The sequence below is a fragment of the Mustelus asterias genome, chromosome 12 (assembly GCF_964213995.1).
Source record: "Mustelus asterias chromosome 12, sMusAst1.hap1.1, whole genome shotgun sequence".
In the NCBI taxonomy this organism is placed as follows: Eukaryota; Metazoa; Chordata; class Chondrichthyes; order Carcharhiniformes; family Triakidae; genus Mustelus; species Mustelus asterias.
This window is the reverse complement of record NC_135812.1, coordinates 109,581,499-109,606,494: the sequence shown is the minus strand read 5'-3', so window position 1 is coordinate 109,606,494 and position 24,996 is coordinate 109,581,499. Positions and strand designations below refer to the sequence as shown.

Here is a 24,996-nt window from a genome sequence, read left to right as displayed (position 1 = left end):
TGCCGCACTGTCAGAGGGTCAGTGCTGAGGGAGTGCCGCACTGTCAGAGGGTCAGTGCTGAGGGAGTGCCGCACTGTCAGAGGGTCAGTACTGAGGGAGTGCCGCACTGTCAGAGGGTCAGTGCTGAGGGAGTGCCGCACTGTCAGAGGGTGAGTGCTGAGGGAGTGCCGCACTGTCAGAGGGTCAGGACTGAGGGAGTGCCGCACTGTCAGAGGGTCAGTGCTGAGGGAGTGCCGCACTGTCAGAGGACCAGTACTGAGGGAGTGCTGCACTGTCAGAGGGTCAGTACTGAGGGAGTGCTGCACTGTCAGAGGGTCAGTGCTGAGGGAGTGCTGCACTGTCAGAGGGTCAGCACTGAGGGAGTGCCGCACTGTCAAAGGATCAGAACAGAGGGAGTGCTGCACTGTCAGAGGGTCAGTGCTGAGGGAGTGCTGCACTGTCAGAGGGTCAGTACTGAGGGAGTGCCACACTGTCAGAGGGCCAGTACTGAGTGAGTGCTGCACTGTCAGAGGGTCAGTACTGGGGGAGTGCTGCACAGTCAGAGGGTCAGTGCTGAGGGAGTGCTGCACTGTCAGAGGGTCAGTGCTGGGGGAGTGCTGCACTGTCAGAGGGTCAGTGCTGAGGGAGTGCTGCACTGTCAGAGGGTCAGTGCTGAGGGAGTGCTGCACTGTCAGAGGGTCAGTACTGAGAGAGTGCTGCACTGTCAGAGGGTCAGTACTGAGAGAGTGCTGCACTGCCAGAGGGTCAGTACTGAGGGAGTGTTGCACTGTCAGAGGGTCAGTACTGAGGGAGTGCTGCACTGTCAGAGGGTCAGTACTGAGGGAGTGCCGCACTGTCAGAGGGTCAGTACAGAGGGAGTGCCGCACTGTCAGAGGGTCAGCACTGAGGGAGTGCCGCACTGTCAGAGGGTCAGCACTGAGGGAGTGCTGCACTGTCAGAGGGTCAGTACTGAGTGCTGCACTGTCAGAGGGTCAGTGTTGAGGGAGTGCCGCACTGTCAGAGGGTCAGTACTGAGAGAGTGCTGCACTGTCAGACGGTCAGTGTTGAGGGAGTGCCGCACTGTCAGAGGGTCAGTACTGAGGGAGTGCCACACTGTCAGAGGGTCAGTACTGAGTGCTGCACTGTCAGAGGGTCAGTGTTGAGGGAGTGCCGCACTGTCAGAGGGTCAGTGCTGAGGGAGTGCCGCACTGTCAGACGGTCAGTGTTGAGGGAGTGCCGCACTGTCAGAGGGTCAGTACTGAGGGAGTGCCGCACTGTCAGAGGGTCAGTACTGAGGGAGCGCCGCACTGTCAGAGGGTCAGTACTGAGGGAGTGCCGCACTGTCTGAGGGTCAGTGCTGAGGGAGTGCTGCACTGTCAGAGGGTCAGTACTGAGGGAGTGCCACACTGTCTGAGGGTCAGTGCTGAGAGAGTGCTGCACTGTCAGAGGGTCAGTACTGAGGGAGTGCCGCACTGTCAGAGGGTCAGTACTGAGGGAGTGTCGCACTGTCAGAGGGTCAGTACTGAGGGGGTGCCGCACTGTCAGAGGGTCAGTGTTGAGGGAGTGCCGCACTGTCAGAGGGTCAGTACTGAGGGAGTGCTGCACTGTTTGAGGTGCTGTCTTTTTAATTAGACAGTAAACCAAGCCCATGTCAGGCTTCTGGAGGAGGAAGAACAAGGAAACTCTCCCTGTGTCCTCAGGTTAATATTTATTCTTCAATCAATGACTTTGAAACAGTTGATCTGCCATTTCCTGAGTGCAGTGTGTGGGATCATGCTGTGCACAATCTGGCCGTTCTGTTTTCCATTTCACAAGTCTGATTGAATAGCATGTAGGAGGATGCTGAGTTGTGTGTGGGGCGATGGAATTGCAACATTCTCTCTCCCTCCCGTGCTCAGCATTCTGTCAGTTTGCTTTCAAAACTGTTCAGGATTTGATAACAGCTGATCCAACAAACACGCCCAATGGAATGAAGCTGCTTCGCAAATCCATCCGAACACTCAAAATGCTGAATCTTCCAGAACTGTAAAGATGCTGATTGTTCCACAGGGATCAATAGCTCAGAGGAGGAGCCGAGCTCTTACTCACATTGTGCCATTATAGAATCCCTACAGTGCACAAGGAGTCCATTCGGCCCATCGAGTCTGTACCGACTACAATGCAACCCAGGCCCTATTCTCGTAACCCCACATATTTACCCTGCTAATCCCCCTGACACTAAGGTTTAGCATGGCCAATCCACCTAACCTGTACATCTTTAGAGTGCGAGAGGAAACTGGAGCACCTGGAGGAAACTCATGCAGACACGGGGAGAATGTGCAGACTCCACACAGACAGTGACTCGAGGCCGGAATTGAACCCGGCTCCCTGGCGCTGTGAGGCAGCAGTGCTAACCACTGTGTCGCCATGTCGCCCCGTGACTAACCGCCAGTTAGTCAGCCTCATCACAGCATCTACCTGCAGATTCAGAGGCACAAGGCCACAGGGTCAGAGTGCAAAGGCCACAGGATCAGGGTGCAAAGGCCACAGGGTCAGGATGCAAAGGGCACAGGATCAGGGTGCAAAGGGCACAGGGTCAGGGTGCAAAGGCCACAGGGTCAGGATGCAAAGGGCACAGGATCAGGGTGCAAAGGGCACAGGGTCAGGGTGCAAAAGCCACAGGGTCAGGGTGCGAAGGTCACAGGGTCAGAGTGCGAAGGTCACAGGGTCAGGGTGCGAGCGACAGTTTCAGACAGGTCGCTGGAAGTGTTTCTTATGCAGGGTGATGGATGGTTGGGGCGTGATTGCAGCCTCTGCCATTCACAGAATGTTGAATCTCTGTCAACACTGGAATGATGTGAATGATGTACAGAACACTGGAATGTACAGAACAGCATTAACCTGGCAAAGGGCCACCCTGCCATCCTGAACTCCAAAATCTCCAGTCAGGATCCAGGCTGTTCTCCAGATGATTGGGGAAAGTTTGTGATGGCATTGACTCTGCCCAGACGGTGTGTGTGTGTGTGTGTGGTGTGTGTGTGTGTGTGTGTGGTGTGTGTGTGTGGTGTGTGTGTGTGTGTGTGTGTGTGTGTGTGTGGTGTGTGTGTGTGTGTGTGTGTGTGTGTGGTATGTGTGTGTGTGTGTGTGTGTGTGTGTGTGTGTGGTGTGTGTGTGGTGTGTGTGTGGTGTGTGTGGGGTGTGTGTGTGTGGTGTGTGTGTGTGTGTGGTGTGTGTGGTGTGTGTGTGTGTGTGTGTGGTGTGTGTGTGTGTGTGGGGTGTGTGTGGTGTGTGTGTGTGTGTGTGTGGGGTGTGTGTGTGTGGTGTGTGTGTGTGTGTGTGTGTGTGTGGTGTGTGTGTGTGTGTGTGTGTGTGGTGTGTGTGTGTGAGTGTGTGGTGTGTGTGTGTGTGGTGTGTGTGTGTGAGTGTGTGTGGTGTGTGTGTGTGTGTGTGTGTGTGTGGTGTGTGTGTGTGTGTGTGTGGTGTGTGTGTGTGGTGTGTGTGTGTGTGGGGTGTGTGTGGTGTGTGTGTGTGTGTGTGGGGTGTGTGTGTGTGGTGTGTGTGTGGTGTGTGTGTGTGTGGGGTGTGTGTGGTGTGTGTGTGTGTGTGTGTGTGTGGGGTGCGTGTGAGTGTGTGTGTGTGTGTGTTTGTGGTGTGTGTGGTGTGTGTGTGTGTGGTGTGTGTGTGTGGGGTGTGTGTGTGCGCGCGCGGAGGTGCTGTAGGCTGATGTTCAGATCAAATCTGGCTTCAGTCCCATTGAACTTTACCCAGCAAAGCTTTACCCTTCAAAATCTGGATTACCCAGAGTGCAGAGGAGCAGAATTGCTTTTGAATTAATGTTCTGAGGGTGCCCCTGGTTGAATAGCTTTTCAAAGCTCTGCAAGAAAGTGAGCAGCTCAGAGGAAGCACAAAGCCCTCCGTCCCAAAGTGTGGCACAGGGAGCCAGTGGATTCAGTGTGGCACAGGGAGCCAGTGGATTCAGTGTGGCACAGGGAGCCAGTGGATTCAGTGTGGCACAGGGAGCCAGTGGATTCAGTGTGGCACAGGGAGCCAGTGGATTCAGTGTGGAACAGGGAGCCAGTGGATTCAGTGTGGCACAGGGAGCCAGTGGATTCAGTGAGACACAGGGAGCCAGTGGATTCAGTGTGGCACAGGGAGCCAGTGGATTCAGTGAGACACAGGGAGCCAGTGGATTCAGTGAGACACAGGGAGCCAGTGGATTCAGTGAGACACAGGGAGACTGTCCAGTAACACATTTCAGTGAAGTCAGAAAAATCTCAGTCATATAAAGAAAAAATATTCTTTCTGCTGTTTGTGAGTTTGACTCAGTCCCCGTGGGAAACAGGATGGAGTGGGACCGATTCCTGCTGCTACATTGAGTGCGGCAGTAATTAGAACGAAATGTGTCCGAAAAGTGAGTCACAAAGGTGAAATTTCTGGAAATTCTGAGTGTGAAGTCATCAGATTCTAGCCCATAATAGCAGTTACCATGGAAACTGCCCTGGATTCAGAGTTTGAGCAAAGTTCCAAAGGATAATGAAGGTTTGTGTGGGACCCAGGTACACCCGGGACTGTCTGTGTGCAGGATCCAGGGGGAGTGAGGAACAGAGACCCGGCAATGTGACAATAGCACTTTATTCGATATGTGGAGAACAGGGACACTGGATTGTCCGAATACTGTGTCTGTGTTAAACATCAACAAGATCAATAACAGTCAGTAGCAAATGTCTGAAACAAAGTAAAATAAACATCAACTTTAAACGCTGAGGAAGCAGAGACTGTAACAGCTCCCCAACGAACAAACTGTCACACTGACTCTGCGCAGTTCCACTCAACATTCAGCATCTCACTCTGATCATATCAGCCTCCCCTCAGCTCGGGCGGATACCGGGGCCCAACAGAGGGGGGGGGGGGCAGATAACAGGAGCAGGAGGGAAGGGGTGGTGGAGGTTAACAGCAGCCAGTGGAGGGCGGGGGGGGATAACGGGAGCTATTGGGGGGAGGAGGGAGGGTTAATAACGGGGCCAAGTGGGGGGAGAGGTAACTGGCAGCAGCAGGAAATCCTGTGGGGATGTCAGGAGGGGTGGGGGTACTGGGAGCCGATGTGGGTGGGGGGAATGGAGGGGGAGGGGGAGCCGGTGTGGGTTGGGGCGGGGGGGGAATGCAGGGGGAGGGAGAGCCGGTGTGGGTGGGGGAATGGAGGGGGAGGGGGGAGGGAGAGCCGGTGTGGGTAGGGGAATGGAGGGGGAGATGGAGGGGGAGCCGGTGTGGGTCAGGGAATGGAGGGGGAGGGGGTACTGGGAGCTGGTGTGGGTGGGGGGAATGGAGGGGGAGGGGGTACTGGGAGCCGGTGTGGGTGGGGGGAATGGAGGGGGAGGGGGTACTGGGAGCCGGTGTGGGTGGGGGGAATGGAGGGGGAGGGGGTACTCTGCCTCTCTGTATCAGATAATCACTGGCTTTCTGACAGGCATTGGTTCGAAACCTGCCAAAGACATCATTGCCGTGGAATACCCTCTGATCAGGAATCCCGGGGAACTCGCCTCAAACCGTGTCAGAGCCCAGATCCAGAATGGGAGGCCTGTCACACAGCCATTTCAGAGCAACCACGCACTGTCATGGCAACAACACACACACACACACACACACACACACACACACGCGCAGTAACATGGGAGCGGGTGCTGACATTAACCAACATAACAGCGTTTCCCCCAATTAAATAGCACAACTGGACTTAAATAATAGAAATATGTATTTATAAAGCAATCTCATAAACATTTGTGTGTGGCCTCAGGGTCCACGCTGACCCTCTCACTGCCACCTCACTGCCTTTAACATTTACCGTCTCTGCTCTTGCTCAGGCTAATGGCTTGATGTTAACACTTTCGTTGCCATCTGTGAATCGGATCTTGCCACCAGGAGCCATAGCTTGTTCCCTGAAGATCTGAGAAGTTCTCGGCCTCTAAATTCACAACGAAAGAGGAATGTCAATGTGAAATAAACTCAGAATCACCACCCTGTCTCACTCCCTCTACACTGTCCCCATCAAACTCTCCCAGGACAGGTACAGCACAGGATTAGATACAGAGTAAAGCTCCGTCTACACTGCCCCCATCAAACACTCCCAGGACAGGTACAACACGGGGTTAGATACAGAGTAAAGCTCCCTCTACACTGTCCCCATCAAACTCTCCCAGGACAGGTACAACACGGGGTTAGATACAGAGTAAAGCTCCCTCTACACTGTCCCCATCAAACACTCCCAGGACAGGGACAGCACGGGGTTAGATACAGAGTAAAGCTCCCTCGATACTGTCCAGCAGAATTTTGGATGTGTTGATGTTTCGAGATGGGGGTAGCTGTTAGGTCGGCTGGGGGAGTATTGGAATAGATGAATCTGGAAGTAACAAAAGGTGATGATGAGGGTTTCCTCAGTAGAAGAGCGAAGGTTGGTGTTGAGATGTTATGAAGAGGGAAACGGGCTGTCCTGGCTCTGGCTGAAGATTCCTATTGCATTCCGCAATGAAAATAATTATCCTGTCAGAGAGTCAGTGAATGGAGAGATCAACTGGTGTGTGGGAACAGGTTACTGCCTGATAATCTCCAGGTCTTCCTCACCGCTCGTCCCCAAATCCGGTCAATATTCCTCCCACATCTACTCAGCGGAGGTGGAGACTGTCACCCCAGTAACGCTGAGGGAATCCCGTATCCTGGGAATCTTCCATTACATTATGATAGGATTTAGCTGCAAATGAAACACCCCCCTCCCCCACCACATTCCATGAAGCACTAACCTCTGGTAATCCAGCCCCACCAGACTGGTTCCATTCACAGCCAGGATACGATCACCCAGATTCAGCCTCTCACAGCCAGCAGCTGGAGACTCCGGAACCAGCGACTTAATGTAAATCCCATTCATATTTAACGGTGTTCTCTGAAAATACAGTATTCACTCTTCAAAATATTGCATTTCTCAAATTATTTATCAATGTAAACATCCTTGTTGGCACAATTGGACATTCCATGTGACAGTGTAGTCCAATATTCTCTGGAATTATACAGTCCGGTGGTTGGACACATTGCAGGGTGATACTGTCCTGTACAGTTTGACCCGCTGTGGGACGGCACAGTCGGAAACGCAATGAGAAGGAACAGTCCTATAGTTAGACAGGCTGCAGAACAATAGTCTGGTGCAGGCAAACAAATCACAGGATGGTACAGTCAGACACACTGCAGGGTGGTACAGACTGGCACAGATACACTGCAGGCGGTACAATCTCATGTACACATGGCGGGACAGTATTGTCTGGCACAGTCTGACACGCTGCAGAACGGTGTAGTGTAGTACAGTCGGACATAGTGGGACATGATACTGTCTGGTACAATTGGACACACTGCGGGATGGTGTAGCAGCACAGTACAGTCAGACACTGTGCAGTGCGATACAGTCCAGTACAGTCAGACACACTGTGGGACAGTTTAGTACAGACAGATATTGTGTAGCACGGTGACACAGTGGTCAGCACTGCTGCCTCACAGCGCCAGGGACCCGGTTTCGATTCCCGGCTTGGGTCACTGTCTGTGCGGAGTCTGCACGTTTTCCCCGTGTCTGTGTGGGTTTCCTCCGGGTGCTCCGGTTTCCTCCCACATTCTGAAAGACGTGCTGGTTAGGGTGCATTGATCCGAACAGGTGCTGGAGTGTGGCGACTCGGGGAATTTCACAGTAACTTCATTGCAGTGTTAATGTAAGCCTTACTTGTGACTAATAAATAAACTTTAACTTTGCTTTGTGCAGTACGGTACAGTCCAGTACAGTCAGACACACTGTGGGATGGTGTAGCTCAGTACAGTTAGACGCTGTGCAGTATGATACAGTGCGGTACAGTCAGACACACTGCGGGACAGTGTAGTGTGGTACAGACAGACACTGTGCAGTCCGGTACAGTCAGACATGCGTTTGCTGGGTCCCCAGTACTCAGCGCTTCAGTTTACAGGCAGTGACCTTGGATGAGGGGTAGAGTTGAAGCTGCACTCGACATGCTTGATGACAGTTACTGGGTTGGATGGTGTGCACTCTTCCCTCTCCCAGTCTCTTCCTCCAGACATCCTGTCCCAAGCTCTTGTCAAAGGACATCGGTTACATCATCACCCGCCTTCAGGAACTAAAATCCAATCCAATCTGGGTACAAGCCACAGACTTTGTATCACAGGAAATGCCAATGAAAGAGGCCGTGCAGCAGGAAGTGAGCTCATTCCCTGTCAGCTGATTATGAGCCCACTTAGTTTGGACTCAGCTTCATGTCCGGGCTCCGTGCTCACCAGAGAAACAGGGGAGCACCCCTCCCACAGACATTGTTCCCCATCTACCTGCCGAATCTCCCATATCGTGTTTGATGGGAGTGGGGCAGAGATAGGGGAGTGGGAGAGAGATAGGGGAACAGTGGAGAGAAAGGGGAATGGGGGAGAGATAGGGGAATTGGGGAGAGATAGGGGAACAGGGGAGAGATAGGGGAGTGGGACAGAGATAGGGGAACAGGGGGGAGATAGGGGAACAGGGGAGAGATAGGGGAGCGGGAGAGATAGGGGAGCGGGAGAGAGAGTTAGAGGAATGGTGGAGAGATCGGGGAATGGGGGAGAGACATGGGAGCGGGAGAGATAGGGGAGCGGGGAGAGAGATAGGAGAGTGGAGAGAGAGTTAGAGGAATGGGGGAGAGATAGGGGAATGGGGAGAGTTAGGGGAACGGGGGAGAGACAGGGGAGCATGAGAGAGACAGGGGAACGGGAGAGAGACAGGGGAGCGGGAGAGTGACAGGGGAGCGGGAGAGAGACAATGGAGCAGGAGAGGACAGGGGAGCGGGAGAGAGATAGAGGAATGGGGGAGAGATAGAACATAGAACATAGAACATTACAGCGCAGAACAGGCCCTTCGGCCCACGATGTTGCACCGACCAGTTAAAAAAAAAAACTGTGACCCTCCAACCTAAACCAATTTCTTTTCGTCCATGAACCTATCTACGGATCTCTTAAACGCCCCCAAACTAGGCGCATTTACTACTGATGCTGGCAGGGCATTCCAATCCCTCACCACCCTCTGGGTAAAGAACCTACCCCTGACATCGGTTCTATAACTACCCCCCCTCAATTTAAAGCCATGCCCCCTCGTGCTGGATTTCTCCATCAGAGGAAAAAGGCTATCACTATCCACCCTATCTAAACCTCTAATCATCTTATATGTTTCAATAAGATCCCCTCTTAGCCGCCGCCTTTCCAGATAGGGGAGTGGGAGAGAGATAGGGGAGCAGGAGAGAGATAGGGGAATGGGACAGAGACAGGGGAGTGGGACAGAGATAGGGGAGTGGGTGAGAGATAAGGGAAAGGGAAAGAGATAGGGGAGCGGGAGAGAGATAGGGGAGCGAGAGAGAGGGGAGCGGGACAAGATAGGGGAGTGGGACAGAGATAGGGGAAACGGGAGAGGGAGAGGAGAGGGCAGGGACGGTGGGAGGAGGCGAGCAGCAGTGGTGTGGGTTGGGGGTGAGGGGATAGGGGGCGATGGGAGGGCTGAGGGAAGGGGGTGAGGGGAGGGGGGATAGGGGTGTCAGCAATGTCTCTGCTGTTTAAACATGGAGTCTGTGGCCCAGATTCCAGCTCCACATTCAGACGCTTATTAACCTTTGCCCCATTGCCCCTTTAAAGAGCAACACTGAGGACACGAAAAACAGCTCAGAGTTTGTCAGGACAAAAGATGTTTACTGAGTCGGGCAGAATCTTCCCCAGCCGGTTTCTGCGAACTGTTCAGGATGTCTCCAAGCTGCACCTGTTTGTGTGGAAACATTAACCTCAGCCTCAGGCCTGTTTCCCCACCGCACCAGCTTCTCACCCACCCCCCCCCAGCGAGGAGGCCCCAGTGTCAGGACAAGCTCCCTGAGCCAGGATATCGTTTATAAATCACCAGGAGAATGCAGCTTCCAGAACAGAACTCCAAATCGGAATGTTGCCAGGGTAACAACTTCCTCCAATTCAGAATGGAAAACCCGCTCACAGGCCAAGGGCGGATACACTAAAACCGACATGAATAGAATGTCCCATTCCATCACTCACTCCCAACACAACGCATTCCCCGTGTTACTGTCTACTTTCCCGGGATCTCCGCAGATCCCGGACTGAGTGAGCAGGGAGCCTGGTGTCGACATGTCAGCTTTCTAGAAACTTTAAACTGAGACCCTCACAGGTGGAGAGAAAAATTCCCACAGCCACCATCGGGAGAAAAGCAGGAATTCTCCCTGGTGTACTGGCCAATATTCCTGACTCTTCCAACATCATTAAAACAGATTATCAGTTCAATAGCACAGCGCTGTTTGTGGGATCTTGCTCTGCATACATTGCCGCCACATTTCTATATTAGAATAGCAACTACTCTTGATTGGTTGCAAAGCAGTTTGGGACATCCTCAGCTGGTCAAAGGCGCTATCTAAATGAAACCGGTCAGGAATTAAGTCTGGATCCAATCTGAACTCTCGTTCTGAATCTGCTCAATGACACTGAATGAGTTCAAATGTCTTTTAAACATCGCCGCTTATGGGGTTCGAATTTAACAACACACACACCCCTCCCCCTCCCCCACACACTCCCCTCCCCCACATGCACCCCCACACACACATACCCCTCCCCCACACACTCTCCCTCCCCCACATGCACCCCCACACACACATCCCCCTCCCCCACACACATCCCCCTCCCCCACACACACCCCCACATACACACTCCCCTCCCCCACATGCACCCCCAGACACACATGCCCCTCCCCCACACACTCCCCTCCCCCACACGCACCCCCACACACACATCCCCCTCCCCCACACACTCCCCTCCCCCACACACACCCCTTCCCCCACACTTCCCCGCACACGCACATCCCCCTCCCCACACACTCCCCTCCCCCACACGCATCCCCACATACACATCCCCCTCCCCCACACTCCCCTTCCACACACGCATCCTCCTCCCCCTCCCCACACAATCCCCTCCCCCACACTCCCCTCCCCACACAATCCCCTTCCCCACACGCACCCCCACACACACACCCCCCTCCCCGCACACCGTCTCCCCCCCAGCCCTACAATCCCACCCCTGATGTTTCCAGGAATTACGTCACTGCTGGGAGCAAACCCACAGATAAACTCCAAAACTCTGTGTTCTATTATTCCTTAGTTTATTGATGATAAAAATCCCAGACGTGCGCAATGCTGTTGGATGGACAATCCGTAGACTGTTTATTAACAGGGGGAAGGCAGAACTTCAGAGGGATAGAGATATCTGTCAGTCAGCAACAGAGTGGGAGAGGGTGAAGTGACAGGGATTGGGGGGGGCAGAGCAATGCGGGGGAATCGTGGGGGGCTGAGGGGGAGTGAGGAGGTGTTGGGGGGAGAGAGTAAAAGCAGTCAGCAAGTGTAAGGGGGGAATGCGGGGTTGGGGAGTGATGGAGGATGAGGCAGAATGTGAGGGGGGGAAAGTGAGGGGGAAGGAAGGAGTGGAGGAACAGGGGCCACGGGTGGGGGTGTGAGGGGGTGCAGGGGGAATGTGAGGGGGCGTGGCTGTGGGAAGGTGAGGGGGCAGCGAGGGTTGAGGGGATCGGGGTGAGGGGGGTATGGGCAGGATGAAATCTCCAGGAATACTGGCAGTGGTGCACAGCCCATGCTCCCCCACCCCCTCCCCATGCCCCCTCCCCGGGCTCGGTGCCTACCCCACCCCACTCCCCTGCCCCAGCCCCCCCGCCCCCTCTCCCCCCCGGGCTCGGTGCCCCCCCCGTGCCCCCTCCCCAGGCTCGCTGCCCCCCTGTGCCCCCTACCCGGACTTGTTCCCCACCCCTCCCCGGGCTCGGTGTCCTGTCCAGCCCCCCCCGGGCTCAGTGTCCCCCCTCCCCAGGCTCAGTGCCCCCCCCCACCCCGTGCCTCCTCCCCGGGCACGGTGCCCCACCCCCCGTGCCCTCTCCCCGGGCTCAGTGTCCCCCCTCCCCGGGCTCAGTGCCCCCCCCCCCCCCCGGTGCCCCCTCCCCGGGCTCGGTGCCCACCCCCCGTGCCCCCTCCCCGGACTCCGTGCCCCCCCCCCGTGCCCCCTCCCCGGGCTCGGTGCCCCACCCCCCGTGCCCCCTCCCCGGACTCGGTGCCCCCCCCGTGCCCCCTCCCCGGGCTCGGTGCCCCCTCCCCGGGCTCGGTGCCCCACCCCCGTGCCCCCTCCCTGGGCTCGGTGTGCAGCCCCCCTCCCCCCCGTGCCCCCTCCCTGGGCTCGGTGCCCCCCCCCCCGTGCCTCCTCCCTGGGCTCGGTGCCCTCCCCCGTGCCCCCTCCCCGGGCTCAGTGCCCCCCCCCCTCCCCCCGTGCCCCCTCCCCGATGTGGGAAGGGCAGCTTTGGGAGGGAATTTGCTGTCACCTTCTCTCCAATTTGGAATGAAATTTCCAGGAAATGAGATAAGAGCCTGGCTGTCAGATCAAAATTAGAATTCACTCTCTGGAACCTTCCGGAGCTGCAGTATGAGCCAACTCTGATAGGAGTTGTTGTTTTCTGTCCCCTCCCGGGCGGAGGTCCCAGGCTGCCTCACCTCACCCTCTCTGCTGGATCTCAGCGCTGTCCAGCCAGTATTCAAACTGGCAAAAACAGACCAACCACTCAGCTGGCAGCTCAGTCACCTCAGTGTGGGCTCAAGTGCCAGTCCAGAAAGCTGACCAATCAAGGTGCACGCTCCCAGTGTACAGTGTTGTTGCTGAGGTGCTGTTGTGACGTTGAAATGAGAGTCACTCTAATCTGTTCGTCGGACAAAAAGATCCAAGAGCCATGATTTGGAAGGAGAGTGCAGGAGTTTCCCAGAGTGCTGACAATAGTCACCCCTCACCGTACACCACTGAGGCAGTTTATCTGCACATTATCACATTGCTGTTTCTGCAAACTTGCTGTGAACAAACTGGCTGTCAAACTTCCCGTGTTGTGAACATAAAAGGCAATCCAAACATCTTCCCTTGGCAGAGAGCAGTGAAAGGAGAAGTGGGCCGATTAGGTAGAAGCTGGAAGGATGTTCCCCCTGGCTGCAGGATCCAGGACCGGAGTGACACATTTTTGGAATATGGACAGGCCATTTAGGACTGAGATGAGGAGGAATTTCTTCACTCAGGTAGTGGCGAGTCTGGAATTCTCTGCATGAGAGAGGTGTGGAGACTCAGTCATTGAGTATGTTCAGGACGGAGATCGATTGGTTTCTGCGTGTTAAAAACATCAAGATGGATATGGGAAAAATGCAGGAAAATGGTGCTGGAATAGATTAGCCATGAATGTTGGATCAGGCTTGAAGGGCTGAATGGCCTACTCCTGCTCCCATTTCTAATGTTCTTATGTCCTTTTTGATGGAAGGGTTTAGAATCAGAGGACACTGATTTGAGGTGATTGGCAAAAGAAGCAATGTCGACATGAAGAAAAAGCTTTTCACGTCGTGAGTGGTTAGAACCTGGAATGCACGACTCAAAAGTGTGGTGGAGGCAGATTCAATTGGAACTTCCAAAAAGGAATAGGATAAATATCTTGTTAGGAATAAGGTATAGCCTTAAGTTCATGTTTTAGCTTTACGTTTAAGCTGAATATATATATCTCTGCAGTTGAGTATTCAGGAAACTGGAGTGTAGTTTCACTTTTAAAAAATGTCTGTATCTTTAATATGGTTTTACAACTCGAAAGCAAACACAAGGTATAAAAAACTGGGCTGTTGCTTAGCAACACAGAGGCCACTGGAGAACAGAAAGCAGTTTGAGGTTCAGTTAGTGATTATGCTCCGAGGTGCAGGGAACGGTTTAAGTCTCACACGAGCCTGACATGAAGGAAGATTACAGGCCCCAAACTAAAGAACTGAAAGGTCCCAAAACCAAACAGAGGTTCGGAGACCTTCCAGTTAAAGGGAAGTAACAGGAATTTGGAAAAGGTCCTGTTTAGTAGAGAAAAGAGTAAGGAGCAGGGGCTCCAATTAAACGACAGGGATGCAAGGTGCAGACCTAGGATAACACGAGAAGCCAAAGACTCGGGTCACTGTCTGTGTGGGTTTCCCCCGGATGCTCCGGTTTCCTCCCACACTTTAAAGATGCACAGGTTAGGTTTAACTTGTGCTTAACCCTCTCTCCACTCACATTGTCTGTACCTTTAAGACTTGATTACCTGTAAAGGCTCGCATTCCAATCATTATTTGGTAAATTGAGTTTGTGTCTTTATATGCCCCATTTGAGTTTAGGAGTCCGGGGATAATGATGCAGCTATATAAGACCCTCGTCAGACCCCACTTGGAGTACTGTGCTCAGTTCTGGTCGCCTCATTACAGGAAGGATGTGGAAAAGATTGAAAGGGTGCAGAGGAGATTTACAAGGATGTTGCCTGGATAGAGTGGCATGCCTTATGAGGATAGACTGAGGGAGCTCGGTCTTTTCTCCTTGGAGAGACGTAGGATGAGAGGAGGCCTAATAGAGGTATATAAGATGTTGAGAGGCATAGACCGGGTGGACTCTCAGAGGCTTTTTCCCAGGGTGGAAATGGCTGCTACGAGAGGACACAGGTTTAAGGTGCTGGGGGGTAGGTACGGGGAAATGTTAGGGGGAAGTTTTTCACACAGAGGGTGGTGGGCGAGTGGAATCGGCTGCCGTCAGTGGTGGTGGAGGCGAACTCAATAGGGTCTTTTAAGAGACTCCTGGATGAGTACATGGGACTTAATAGGATGGAGGGTTATAGGTAGGCCTAAAAGGTAGGGATCGGTTCAGCACAACTTGTGGGGCCGAAGGGCCTGTTTTGTGCTGTAGTTTTCTATGTTTCTATGTTTCTAACTCCCACTTACCTGACGAAGGAGCAGCGCTCCGAAAGCTTGTGGCTTTTGCTACCAAATAAACCTGTTGGACTTTAACCTGGTGTTAGACTTCTTACTGTGTTTACCCCAGTCCAACGCCAGCATCTCCACGTCATCTGTATAGTTACACAGTGAGTGATCCTTACCCTGAATAAACAGTGACTCTGTACAGTTACACAGTGAGTGACTTGAACCCGGTTTGAGTTTGGGATATACAGTTGGGCGTGTAGTTTATGGTGAGTATTGGGTTGGTTAATTGGGAAGAGTAAGTTTTGTAGCAATGTGCTGTTCTCACCAGTCCATCCACTAAGGCCAGACCCAGACCATGAGGCCCTCTTTCTAACTCGACAGTGAAGATCTCATCATCAGCCTCGCTCTTCTCACGATTGCAATCATCTAGAGGAAAGAGCAGGGTGAAAGTCAATCTAACCATTGATATTGGGACAGTACATCGTGCTGCCTCTCAGCAATGGGACAGTACACTGTGCTGCCTCTCAGCACTGGGACAGTACACAGCGCTGCCTCTCAGCACTGGGACAGTACACCGCGCTGCCTCTCAGCACAGGGACAGTACACTGCACTGCCTCTCAGCACTGGGACAGTACACTGCGATGCCTCTCAGCACTGGGACAGTACACTGCGCTGCCACTCAGCACTGGGACAGTACACTGCGCTGCCTCTCAGCACTGGGACAGTACACTGCGATGCCTCTCAGCACTGGGACAGGACACTGCGCTGCCACTCAGCACTGGGACAGTACACTGCGCTGCATCTCAGCACTGGGACAGTACACTGCGCTGCCTCTCAGCACTGGGACAGTACACTGCGCTGCCTCTCAGCACTGGGACAGTACACTGCGCTGCCACTCAGCACTGGGACAGTACACTGCACTGCCTCTCAGCACTGGGACAGTACACTGCACTGTCTCTCAGCACTGGGACAGTACACTGTGCTGCCTCTCAGCACTGGGACAGTACACTGCACTGCCTCTCAGCACTGGGACAGTACACTGCACTGCCTCATAGCACTTGGCAGTACACTTCTCTCAGCACTGGGACAGGACACTGCGCTGCCTCTCAGCACTGGGACAGTACACTGCACTGCCTCTCAGCACTGGGACAGTACATTGCACTGCCTCATAGCACTTGGCAGTACACTTCTCTCAGCACTGGGACAGGACACTGCGCTGCCTCTCAGCACTGGGACAGTACACTGCACTGCCTCTCAGCACTGGGACAGTACACTGCACTGCCTCATAGCACTGGGCAGTACACTTCTCTCAGCACTGGGACAGTACACTGCACTGCCTCTCAGCACTGGGACAGTACACTGCACTGCCTCATAGCACTGGGCAGTACACTTCTCTCAGCACTGGGACAGGACACTGCGCTGCCTCTCAGCACTGGGACAGTACACTGCGATGCCTTTCAGCACTGGGACAGTACACTGCGCTGCCTCTCGGCACTGGTTCAGTACACTGCGCTGCCTCACAGCACTGGGACAGTACACTGCGATGCCTCTCAGCACTGGAACAGTACACTGCGCTGCCTCTCAGCATTGGGCAGTACACTGCACTGCCTCTCAGCTGGGACAGTACACTGCGCTACCTCTCAGCACTGGGACAGTGCTCTGCACTGCCTCTCAGCACTGGGACAGTGCTCTGCACTGCCTCTCAGCATTGGGCAGTACACTGCACTGCCTCTCAGCTGGGACAGTACACTGCGCTACCTCTCAGCACTGGGACAGTGCTCTGCACTGCCACTCAGCACTGGGACAGTGCTCTGCGCTGCCTCTCAGCACTGGGACAGTGCTCTGCACTGCCTCACAGCACTGGGACAGTACACTGCGATGCCTCTCAGCATTGGGACAGTGCTCTGCACTGCCTCTCAGCACTGGGACTGTGCTCTGCACTGCCACACAGCACTGGGACAGTGCTCTGCGCTGCCTCTCAGCACTGGGACAGTGCTCTGCACTGCCTCACAGCACTGGGACAGTACACTGCGATGCCTCTCAGCACTGGGACAGTACACTGCACTGCCTCTCGGCACTGGGACAGTACACTGCGCTGCCTCTCAGCACTGGGACAGTACACTGCGATGCCTCTCAGCACTGGAACAGTACATTGCGCTGTCTCTCAGCATTGGGACAGTACACTGCGATGCCTCTCAGCACTGGGACAGTGCTCTGCGCTACCTCTCAGCACTGGGACAGTACACTGCACTGCCTCTCAGCTGGGACAGTACACTGCGCTACCTCTCAGCACTGGGACAGTGCTCTGCACTGCCTCTCAGCACTGGGACAGTGCTCTGCACTGTCTCTCAGCACTGGGACAGTGCTCTGTGCTGCCTCTCGGTACTGGGACAGTACACTGTGCTGCCTCTCGGTACTGGGACAGTACACTGTGCTGCCTCTCAGCACTGGGACAGTACACTGCACTGCCTCTCAGCTGGGACAGTACACTGCGCTATCTCTCAGCACTGGGACAGTGCTCTCCACTGCCTCTAAGTACTGGAACAGTGCTCTGCACTGCCTCTCAGCACTGGGGCAGTACACTGCACTGCCTCTCAGCACTGGAACAGTACACTGCGCTGCCTCTTGGCACTGGGACAGTACACTGCACTGCCTCTCAACACTGGGACAGTACACTGCGCTGCCTCTCAACACTGGAACAGTACACTGCGCTGCCTCTTGGCACTGGGACAGTACACTGCGCTGCCTCTTGGCACTGGGACAGTACACTGCGCTGCCTCTCAGCACTGGGACAGTACACTGCACTGCCTCTCAGCACTGGAACAGTACACTGCGCTGCCTCTTGGCACTGGGACAGTACACTGCACTGCCTCTCAACACTGGGACAGTACACTGCACTGCCTCTCAACACTGGGACAGTACACTGTGCTGCCTCTCGGTACTGGGACAGTACACTGCGCTGCCTCTCAGCACTGGGACAGTGCACTGCCTCTCAGCACTGGGGCAGTACACTGCACTGCCTCTCAGCTGGGACAGTACACTGCGCTATCTCTCAGCACTGGGACAGTGCTCTGCACTGCCTCTCAGCACTGGGACAGTGCTCTGCACTGCCTCTCAGCACTGGGACAGTGCTCTGCGCTGCCTCTCAGCACTGGGACAGTGCTCTGCGCTGCCTCTCAGCACGAGGACAGTACACCGCGCTGCCTCTCAGCACTGGGGCAGTACACTGTGCTGCCTCTCGGTACTGGGACAGTACACTGCGCTGCCTCTCGGCACTGGGGCAGTACACTGCGCTGCCTCTCGGTACTGGGACAGTACACTGCACTGCCTCTCAGCACTGGGACACTGCACTGCCTCTCAGCACTGGGACAGTACACTGCGCTGCCTCTCAGCACTGGGGCAGTACACTGCGCTGCCTCTCAGCACTGGGACAGTACACTGCACTGCATCTCAGCACTGGGACAGTACACTGCACTGCCTCTCAGCACTGGGACTGTACACTGCACTGCCTCTCAGCACTGGGACAGTGCACTGCACTGCCTCTCAGCACTGGGACAGTACACTGCACTGCCTCTCAGCACTGGGACAGTACACTGCACTGCCTCTCAGCACTGGGACAGTACACTGCACTGCCTCACAGCACTGGGACAGTACACTGTGCTGCCTCTCGGTACTGGGACAGTACACTGCACTGCCTCTCAGCACTGGGACAGTGCACTGCCTCTCAGCACTGGGACAGTACACTGCGCTGCCTCTCAGCACTAGGGCAGTACACTGCGCTGCCTCTCAGCACTGGGACGGTACACTGCACTGCGTCTCAGCACTGGGACAGTACACTGCACTGCCTCTCAGCACTGGGACAGTACACTGCACTGCCTCTCAGCACTGGGACAGTGCACTGCACTGCCTCTCAGCACTGGAACAGTACACTGCACTGCCTCTCGGCATTTGCTGTGGACCAGGATAAGTGACGCACAGAAGCGGAAAGATGATAGAAACATAGGCAGAAAAACAGGGAAATGAAGGGAAAATCAAGGAGAGACATTGATCTGGACATTCCCAGGGAGATTGACACAAACACACCGAGGGAGATACACATTAAGCAACAGGATAAGAGAAAGTGTTGCATTTATATAGCACCTTACATGACCCAGGTCATCCCAAAAGCACTTTACTGCCAATGAAGTCATTTCGACTGTTGCAATGCAGGAAATGCCGCAGACAATTTGTACACAGCAAGATCCCCCAAACAGCAAAGTGATAATGACGACATCACCTGCTTTACGGTCAGGGAGAATTCCTTCAGTCTTCATGCATTGTGTCCATGACAAGATTGGTCAGGTAACAGAAACAGAAAATGCTGCAAACACTCTGCAGGTTCAGGTTTCGAGTCCGTATAATTCTTCCTCAGACTCTAAATTTGCAATGTTTTGCTTTTCTGAAAGAGTTGGTGGGGCCTGGATTTGACATCTCATCTGAAACGTGCTGCACTCACCGTGCGGCGACCCCTGACCGTGCGGCGCCCCCCCACCGTGCGGCGCCCCCTCACCGTGCGGCGCTCCCTCACCGTGCGGCGCCCCCTCACCGTGCGGTGCCCCATCACCGTGCGGTGCCCCATCACCGTGCGGCGCTCCCTCACCGTGCGGCGCCCCCTCACCGTGCGGTGCCCCATCACCGTGCGGCGCCCCCTCACCGTGCGGTGCCCCATCACCGTGCGGTGCCCCATCACCGTGCGGTGCCCCATCACCGTGCAGTGCTCCCTCACCGTGCAGCGCTCCCTCACCGTGCGGCGCCCCCTCACCGTGCGGCGCCCCCTCACCGTGCGGCGCTCCCTCACCGTGCAGCGCCCCATCACCGTGCAGTGCCCCATCACCGTGCAGTGCTCCCTCACCGTGCGGAGCCCCCTCACTGTGCGGCGCCCCCTCACCGTGCGGCGCCCCCTCACCGTGCGGCGCCCCCTCACCGTGCGGCGCCCCCTCACCGTGCGGCGCCCCCTCACCGTGCGGCGCCCCCTCACCGTGCGGCGCCCCCTCACCGTGCGGTGCCCCCTCACCGTGCGGCGCTCCCTCACCGTGCGGCGCTCCCTCACCGTGCAGCGCTCCCTCACCGTGCGGCACTCCCTCACCGTGCAGCGCTCCCTCACTGTTCCTCACTGATTCTTCTGCTCAAGTTTCTGAGGTGGAATTTGAAGCTACAACCTTCCGACCGATGTGACCATCACTGACAAGTCAGCATTTATTGTCCATTCCTAATTTGCTGCAGTGCATCTTGTAGACAGTGCACGTGGCTGCCGCAGTGGAGGGAGTGGATGGCAGGTGGTGGATGGGCTGCCAACAAAGTCAGCTGCTTTATCCTGGATGGTGTCAAATTTCTTGAGTGTTGTTGGAGCTGCACCATCCAGGCAAGTGGGGAGTATTCCACCACACTCCTGACTTTTACCTTGTAGATGGTGGACGGGCTCTGGGGAGTCAGGGGGTGAGGTACTCGCCACAGAATTCCCAGTTTCTGACCTGCTCTTGTAGCCACTGTGTTTATGTGGCTGGTCCGGTTTGGTTTCTGGTCAATGGTAACCCATCACCTCCCCAGCTGACCAATTTTGCCGGATGTTGATAGTGGGGGATGCAGCAATGGTAATGCCCAAGGAGAGGAAGTTAGATTCTCTCTTGTTGGGGATGATCATTCCCTGATCCCTGTGTTTTTTATTCTTCCCTGGGATGTGGGTGTCACTGGCTGGGCCAGCATGTATTGCCCGTCCCTAATTGCCCTGGAGAAGGTGGGGGTGAGCTGCCTTCTTGTGCCATTGCAGTCCATGTCTGCGAATGTTATTTGCCATTCCTCATCCCAATCCTGAATGGCTGCATTTGATACTTAACTGAAGCACAGCTGACACTCAGATGAAGCAAGAAATAGAGGCAGAGACACAGAGTGAAGGAGAGGCGTATCTGAACAGAGACATATAGACCGAGACAGAGTGATGGGAAGACAGAGGAATGGATCAAGACCTGTGCACTCTCGCTGTCTCAATGCATCTGCGACCTGTAAACAGGCAAAGACAGTTCCATTTAAACAATAGTGTGGAGCAATGTCCAGAATTCCAACTTGTCTGATTGAGATTTCAATCACCTCTCCCCCGAGCTCGATCCTAAATTCACAAACACTGAGTCCAACTACGTGGCAACGGGACGGTGGAGATGTTCAAATGGTGTTTGTTTTTCAATATTCTGACGAGATAATCTGCCTGATATTCTGGCAGGAAAGTACATGCTGCTACTGAGCTCCTCGCCCTGCTCCTGCTGCCTCTTTCCCTGGTTAAAAATCTCCATTTCCCAGTTTGGAGAAGTCCCAAGTTAACAAATTCCTGATAATGTGAGTTCCTGGGAAGAGAGTACATTCTCAGCATTCTATAGATTGAAGAAAAGTTCAAAGGTGAGTCTAGCTCTCGCTGTACTCTGTCTATTTGGCTGCTGCTAAACTGACAGGAGCCAGAAACAAAATGTACGGGTAAACTTCTTCACCGGATTGACACTGTCCATGCCAGAAAAAGTTAAACCTCACTAATAATCAGTACTTACCCATCACTTGGTTTTTCTCAGCCTTCCTTCCTGAGGCACTGTACATTGATGTGGAGATGCCGGCGTTGGACTGGGGTGAACACAGTAAGAAGTTTAACAACACCAGGTTAAAGTCCAACAGGTTTATTTGGTAGCAAAAGCCACTAGCTTTCAGAGCGCTGCTCCTTCGTCAGGTGAGTGGGAGTTCTGTTCACAAACAGGGCATATAAAGACTCAAACTCAATTTACAGAATAATGGTTGGAATGCGAGTCTTTACAGCTAATCAAGTCTTAAAGGTACAGACAATGTGGGTGGAGAGAGCATTAAGCACAGGTTAAAGAGATGTGTATTGTCTCCAGACAGGACAGCCAGTGAAATTCTGCAAGTCCAGGCAAGCTGTGGGGATTACAGATAGTACAATACTGGGTTCATGTCTGTCAATACTGTCCCCAGGGGGACAGTACTGGGAACATTCCCCTGGGGTACAGTACTGGGGGCATTCCCCCGGGGGACAGTACTGGGGACATTCCCCTGGGGTACAGTCCTGGGGGCATTCCCCCGGGGGACAGTACTGGGGACATTCCCCTGGGGTACAGTCCTGGGGGCATTCCCCCGGGGGACAGTACTGGGGACATTCCCCCGGGGGACAATCCCCCGGGTGACACTATTGGAGACATTCCCCCAGGGGACAGCCTCAACCGGGACATTGGGTTCATGTCACACTATCTGTAATCCCCACAGCTTGCCTGGACTTGCAGAATCTCACTGGCTGTCCTGTCTGGAGACAATACACATCTCTTTAACCTGTGCTTAATGCTCTCTCCACTCACATTGTTTGTACCTTTAAGACTTGATTAGCTGTAAGTATTCGCATTCCAATCATTATTCTGTAAATTGAGTTTGTGCCTTTATATGCCCTGTTTGTGAACAGAATTCCCACTCACCTGAAGAAGGAGCTTAAGGCTCCGAAAGCTTGTGGCTTTTGCTACCAAATAAACCTGTTGGACTTTAACCCGGTGTTGTTAAACGTCTTACTGTTATTGCACTGTACATTGCCAGGGGGACAATAATTATGGGGGGAGGGGGGGGGGGGACATTCCCCCAGGGTACAGTACTGGGGACATTCCCCCGGGGGACAGTACTGGGGACATTCCCCCGGGGCACAGTACTGGGGACATTTCCCCGGGGCACAGTACTGGGGACATTCCCCCAGGGGGCACAGTACTGGGAACATTCCCCTGGGGCACAGTACTGGGGACATTCCCCTGGGGGACAGTACTGGGGACATTCCCCCGGGGGACAGTAATGGGGGCATTCCCCCGGGGCACAGTACTGGGGACATTCCCCCGGGGGACAGTACTGGGGACATTCCCCCGGGGGGGACAGTACTGGGGACATTCCCCCAGGGGACAGTACTGGGGGCATTCCCCCGGGGGACAGTACTGGGGGCATTCCCCCGGGGGACAGTACTGGGGACATTCCCCCGGGGGACAGTACTGGGGGCATTCCCCCAGGGGGATAGTACTGGGGGCATTCCCCCAGGGGGACAGTACTGGGGGCATTCCCCCAGGGGGCAGTACTGGGGACATTCCTACGGGGATACAGTACTGGGGGAAACCCCCCTCAGTTAAGTAACAGGATGGGTATCAGACCTATCAATGGTCTTGATGTGACTGAGTTCTTCCCAAACATCTGGGTTACAGATGTTTGAACCCAGTGAAGGTAAGTCTGTATTAAGCAGTGTGGCTATTGCCTCATATTTAGAGCAAACAAAATCTAAATTCGCTGTTTGGTAGCACAGAACTTGAGTGTTGCCGAAAATAGATGTTTTGTTGAAGCTTTTTGTCTTTCACTCATCAGAACAATCACAAGGAACCAATGTCAGGGGAATCAACAACTCTATACTGTATGAGAAGAGTGCTGATTAGTTGGCAAGTGAACTCTGATTGGTGGGGATGTTGCCATGGAGAATGCACCAGTTAATGGAGACTGACAGTTAACTGCCGAGCATTGTTTGAAAATTTAAACCAGGCAGCTTGACTCTGATTAGTCAAGACATTGTCCTGAGGAATGAACCAATGAATGACTGTCATTTATTTTGTTTAGCTGAAACTGGCCAATGCATGTACATGTTCGTTCTTTCTGTGAGGAACGGGGCCCTGTGCATTAATATGTGTAGTTTCCAGTACATTGTATGTATATAGAATCGAGTTCTGAAGTGTTGAAGCAGTGTATGCCTGGAGTTCCAATCCCTGTGGGCAGAACACTGACGGATTGTTGTCTTACAGCACAAGAGGAAGCCTTTTGCCAGTTAACTGAAATCTGTGTCCTCTGGCGACCAACTCTCGGCCGGGGGAACCCTTCATGTTTTTAAGCTTAGACGATCACTCAGGAGCAGGCCTCAAGCCTGTGTTCTCCTCCTTTGTTATTTTCACATTCCTTCCCTGCTTTCTCTTTTTAAAGCAGTAAAATGATTTGCTGTTCTGTGGTGGAAATCGCTCACTGATGTTCACTTCACTTCCAGCCTCTGCTCAACACATTGTGAACTGCGCCTCTCCCTTGTATAAATGTTGTTTCTCACATTCCCCCCATCCTCTCTCCCTCCCTCCCTTCTCTCTGTCGCTTCCTACCTCCCCCTTTCTCCTTTTGATTTTGCTCCTCATCCCTTCCAGTTTTCTCTCTCCCCCGGCCTTTACTTCCCTTCTGCCTGTTGCTGCAAACACTCTGGGAATCATGAGCACAGTGACAGGCTACCACCCTCGGCACAGAGCGAGGGTGAGGAATGTTGTCCAGCTGTGCCGATCAGAGTGAGTGGAACACATTGTGACCTGACCAGATTCCTCCAGGCCTGCTGATGTGACTGGAATCCAAATGGCCAAAGCTATTGTTCCTGCCACTGGCCACTGCCGGAACATTAATGAGGGCGCTGCTCCACGCCAAGGAGGTGGTGACCTGTTAACTGTGTCTGTGAACAGAAGGAAGCAGAGAGACACAGAATGGGAAGATGAGAGAGAAAAAAGTGAGAGAATGGGAAAAGCAAGTCAGTGGTACATGGGGACAGGACAGAGAGAGACAAACACAGGGCAGGAGACAGAGAGAGAAGCACAAAACAGGAGAGAGAGAGACTGGCACAGAACAGTCTGGAAATCAGCTGGGAGAGGGAGAAAGGAAGGTAAGAGGGAGAGAGAGAGAAAGAGGGATAGGGCGAGCCAGAGAGAGAGAGAGACACAGAGAGACTGAGGGAGAGAGTGAGAGACAGAGAGAAGGAGACAGAGAACAAGAGAGACAGACAGAGGTAGACAGAGAGAGAAAGAGATTTAGAATGTTCTGATCATGACGCAAACAAACTTCAGTTTAAGATCCATCCGATGGAGAGATTCACTCTGTATCTAACCCCGTGCTGTACCTGTCCTGGGAGTGTTTGATGGGGACAGTGTAGAGGGAGCTTTACTCTGTATCTAACCCCGTGCTGTCCCTGTCCTGGGAGTGTTTGATGGGGACAGTGTAGAGGGAGCTTTACTCTGTATCTAATCCTGTGCTGTACCTGTCCTGGGAGTGTTTGATGGGGACAGTGTAGAGGGAGCTTTACTCTGTATCTAACCCCGTGCTGTCCCTGTCCTGGGAGTGTTTGATGGGGACAGTGTAGAGGGAGCTT

General features: G+C 54.0%; 2 protein-coding genes across 2 annotated transcripts in view; both read right to left on the bottom strand.

Moving 5' to 3' along the window:
* Nucleotides 1-5,304: 5,304 nt before the first annotated feature.
* On the bottom strand, nucleotides 5,305-15,217 carry LOC144501992 (ras-associating and dilute domain-containing protein-like). The gene is made up of 3 exons (XM_078226012.1): nucleotides 15,115-15,217; nucleotides 6,750-6,889; nucleotides 5,305-5,917 (listed from the first exon to the last, which is right to left on the bottom strand). Exons 2-3 carry the CDS (start codon nucleotides 6,872-6,874, stop codon nucleotides 5,818-5,820), a joined length of 225 nt encoding a protein of 74 aa, XP_078082138.1. The 5' UTR covers nucleotides 6,875-6,889; nucleotides 15,115-15,217; the 3' UTR covers nucleotides 5,305-5,817.
* Nucleotides 15,218-19,168: 3,951 nt separating this feature from the next.
* Nucleotides 19,169-24,996, bottom strand: part of LOC144502069 (ras-associating and dilute domain-containing protein-like) — a 19,172-nt gene continuing 13,344 nt past the window's right edge. The window contains exon 4 of the mRNA XM_078226076.1: nucleotides 19,169-19,227. Coding sequence (XP_078082202.1) covers nucleotides 19,169-19,227 — 59 coding nt within the window. The remainder of the gene's footprint in view (nucleotides 19,228-24,996) is intronic.

Bases quoted from the DNA above. Each gene is read 5' to 3' on its own strand.
- LOC144501992 (XM_078226012.1), bottom strand. From the start codon at position 6,874: ATGAATGGGATTTACATTAAGTCGCTGGTTCCGGAGTCTCCAGCTGCT. The intron at 5,918-6,749 runs GTTAGTGCTTCA...TTGTGAATTTAG, and splicing joins GTGGGGCTGGATTACCAGAG to AGGCCGAGAACTTCTCAGAT.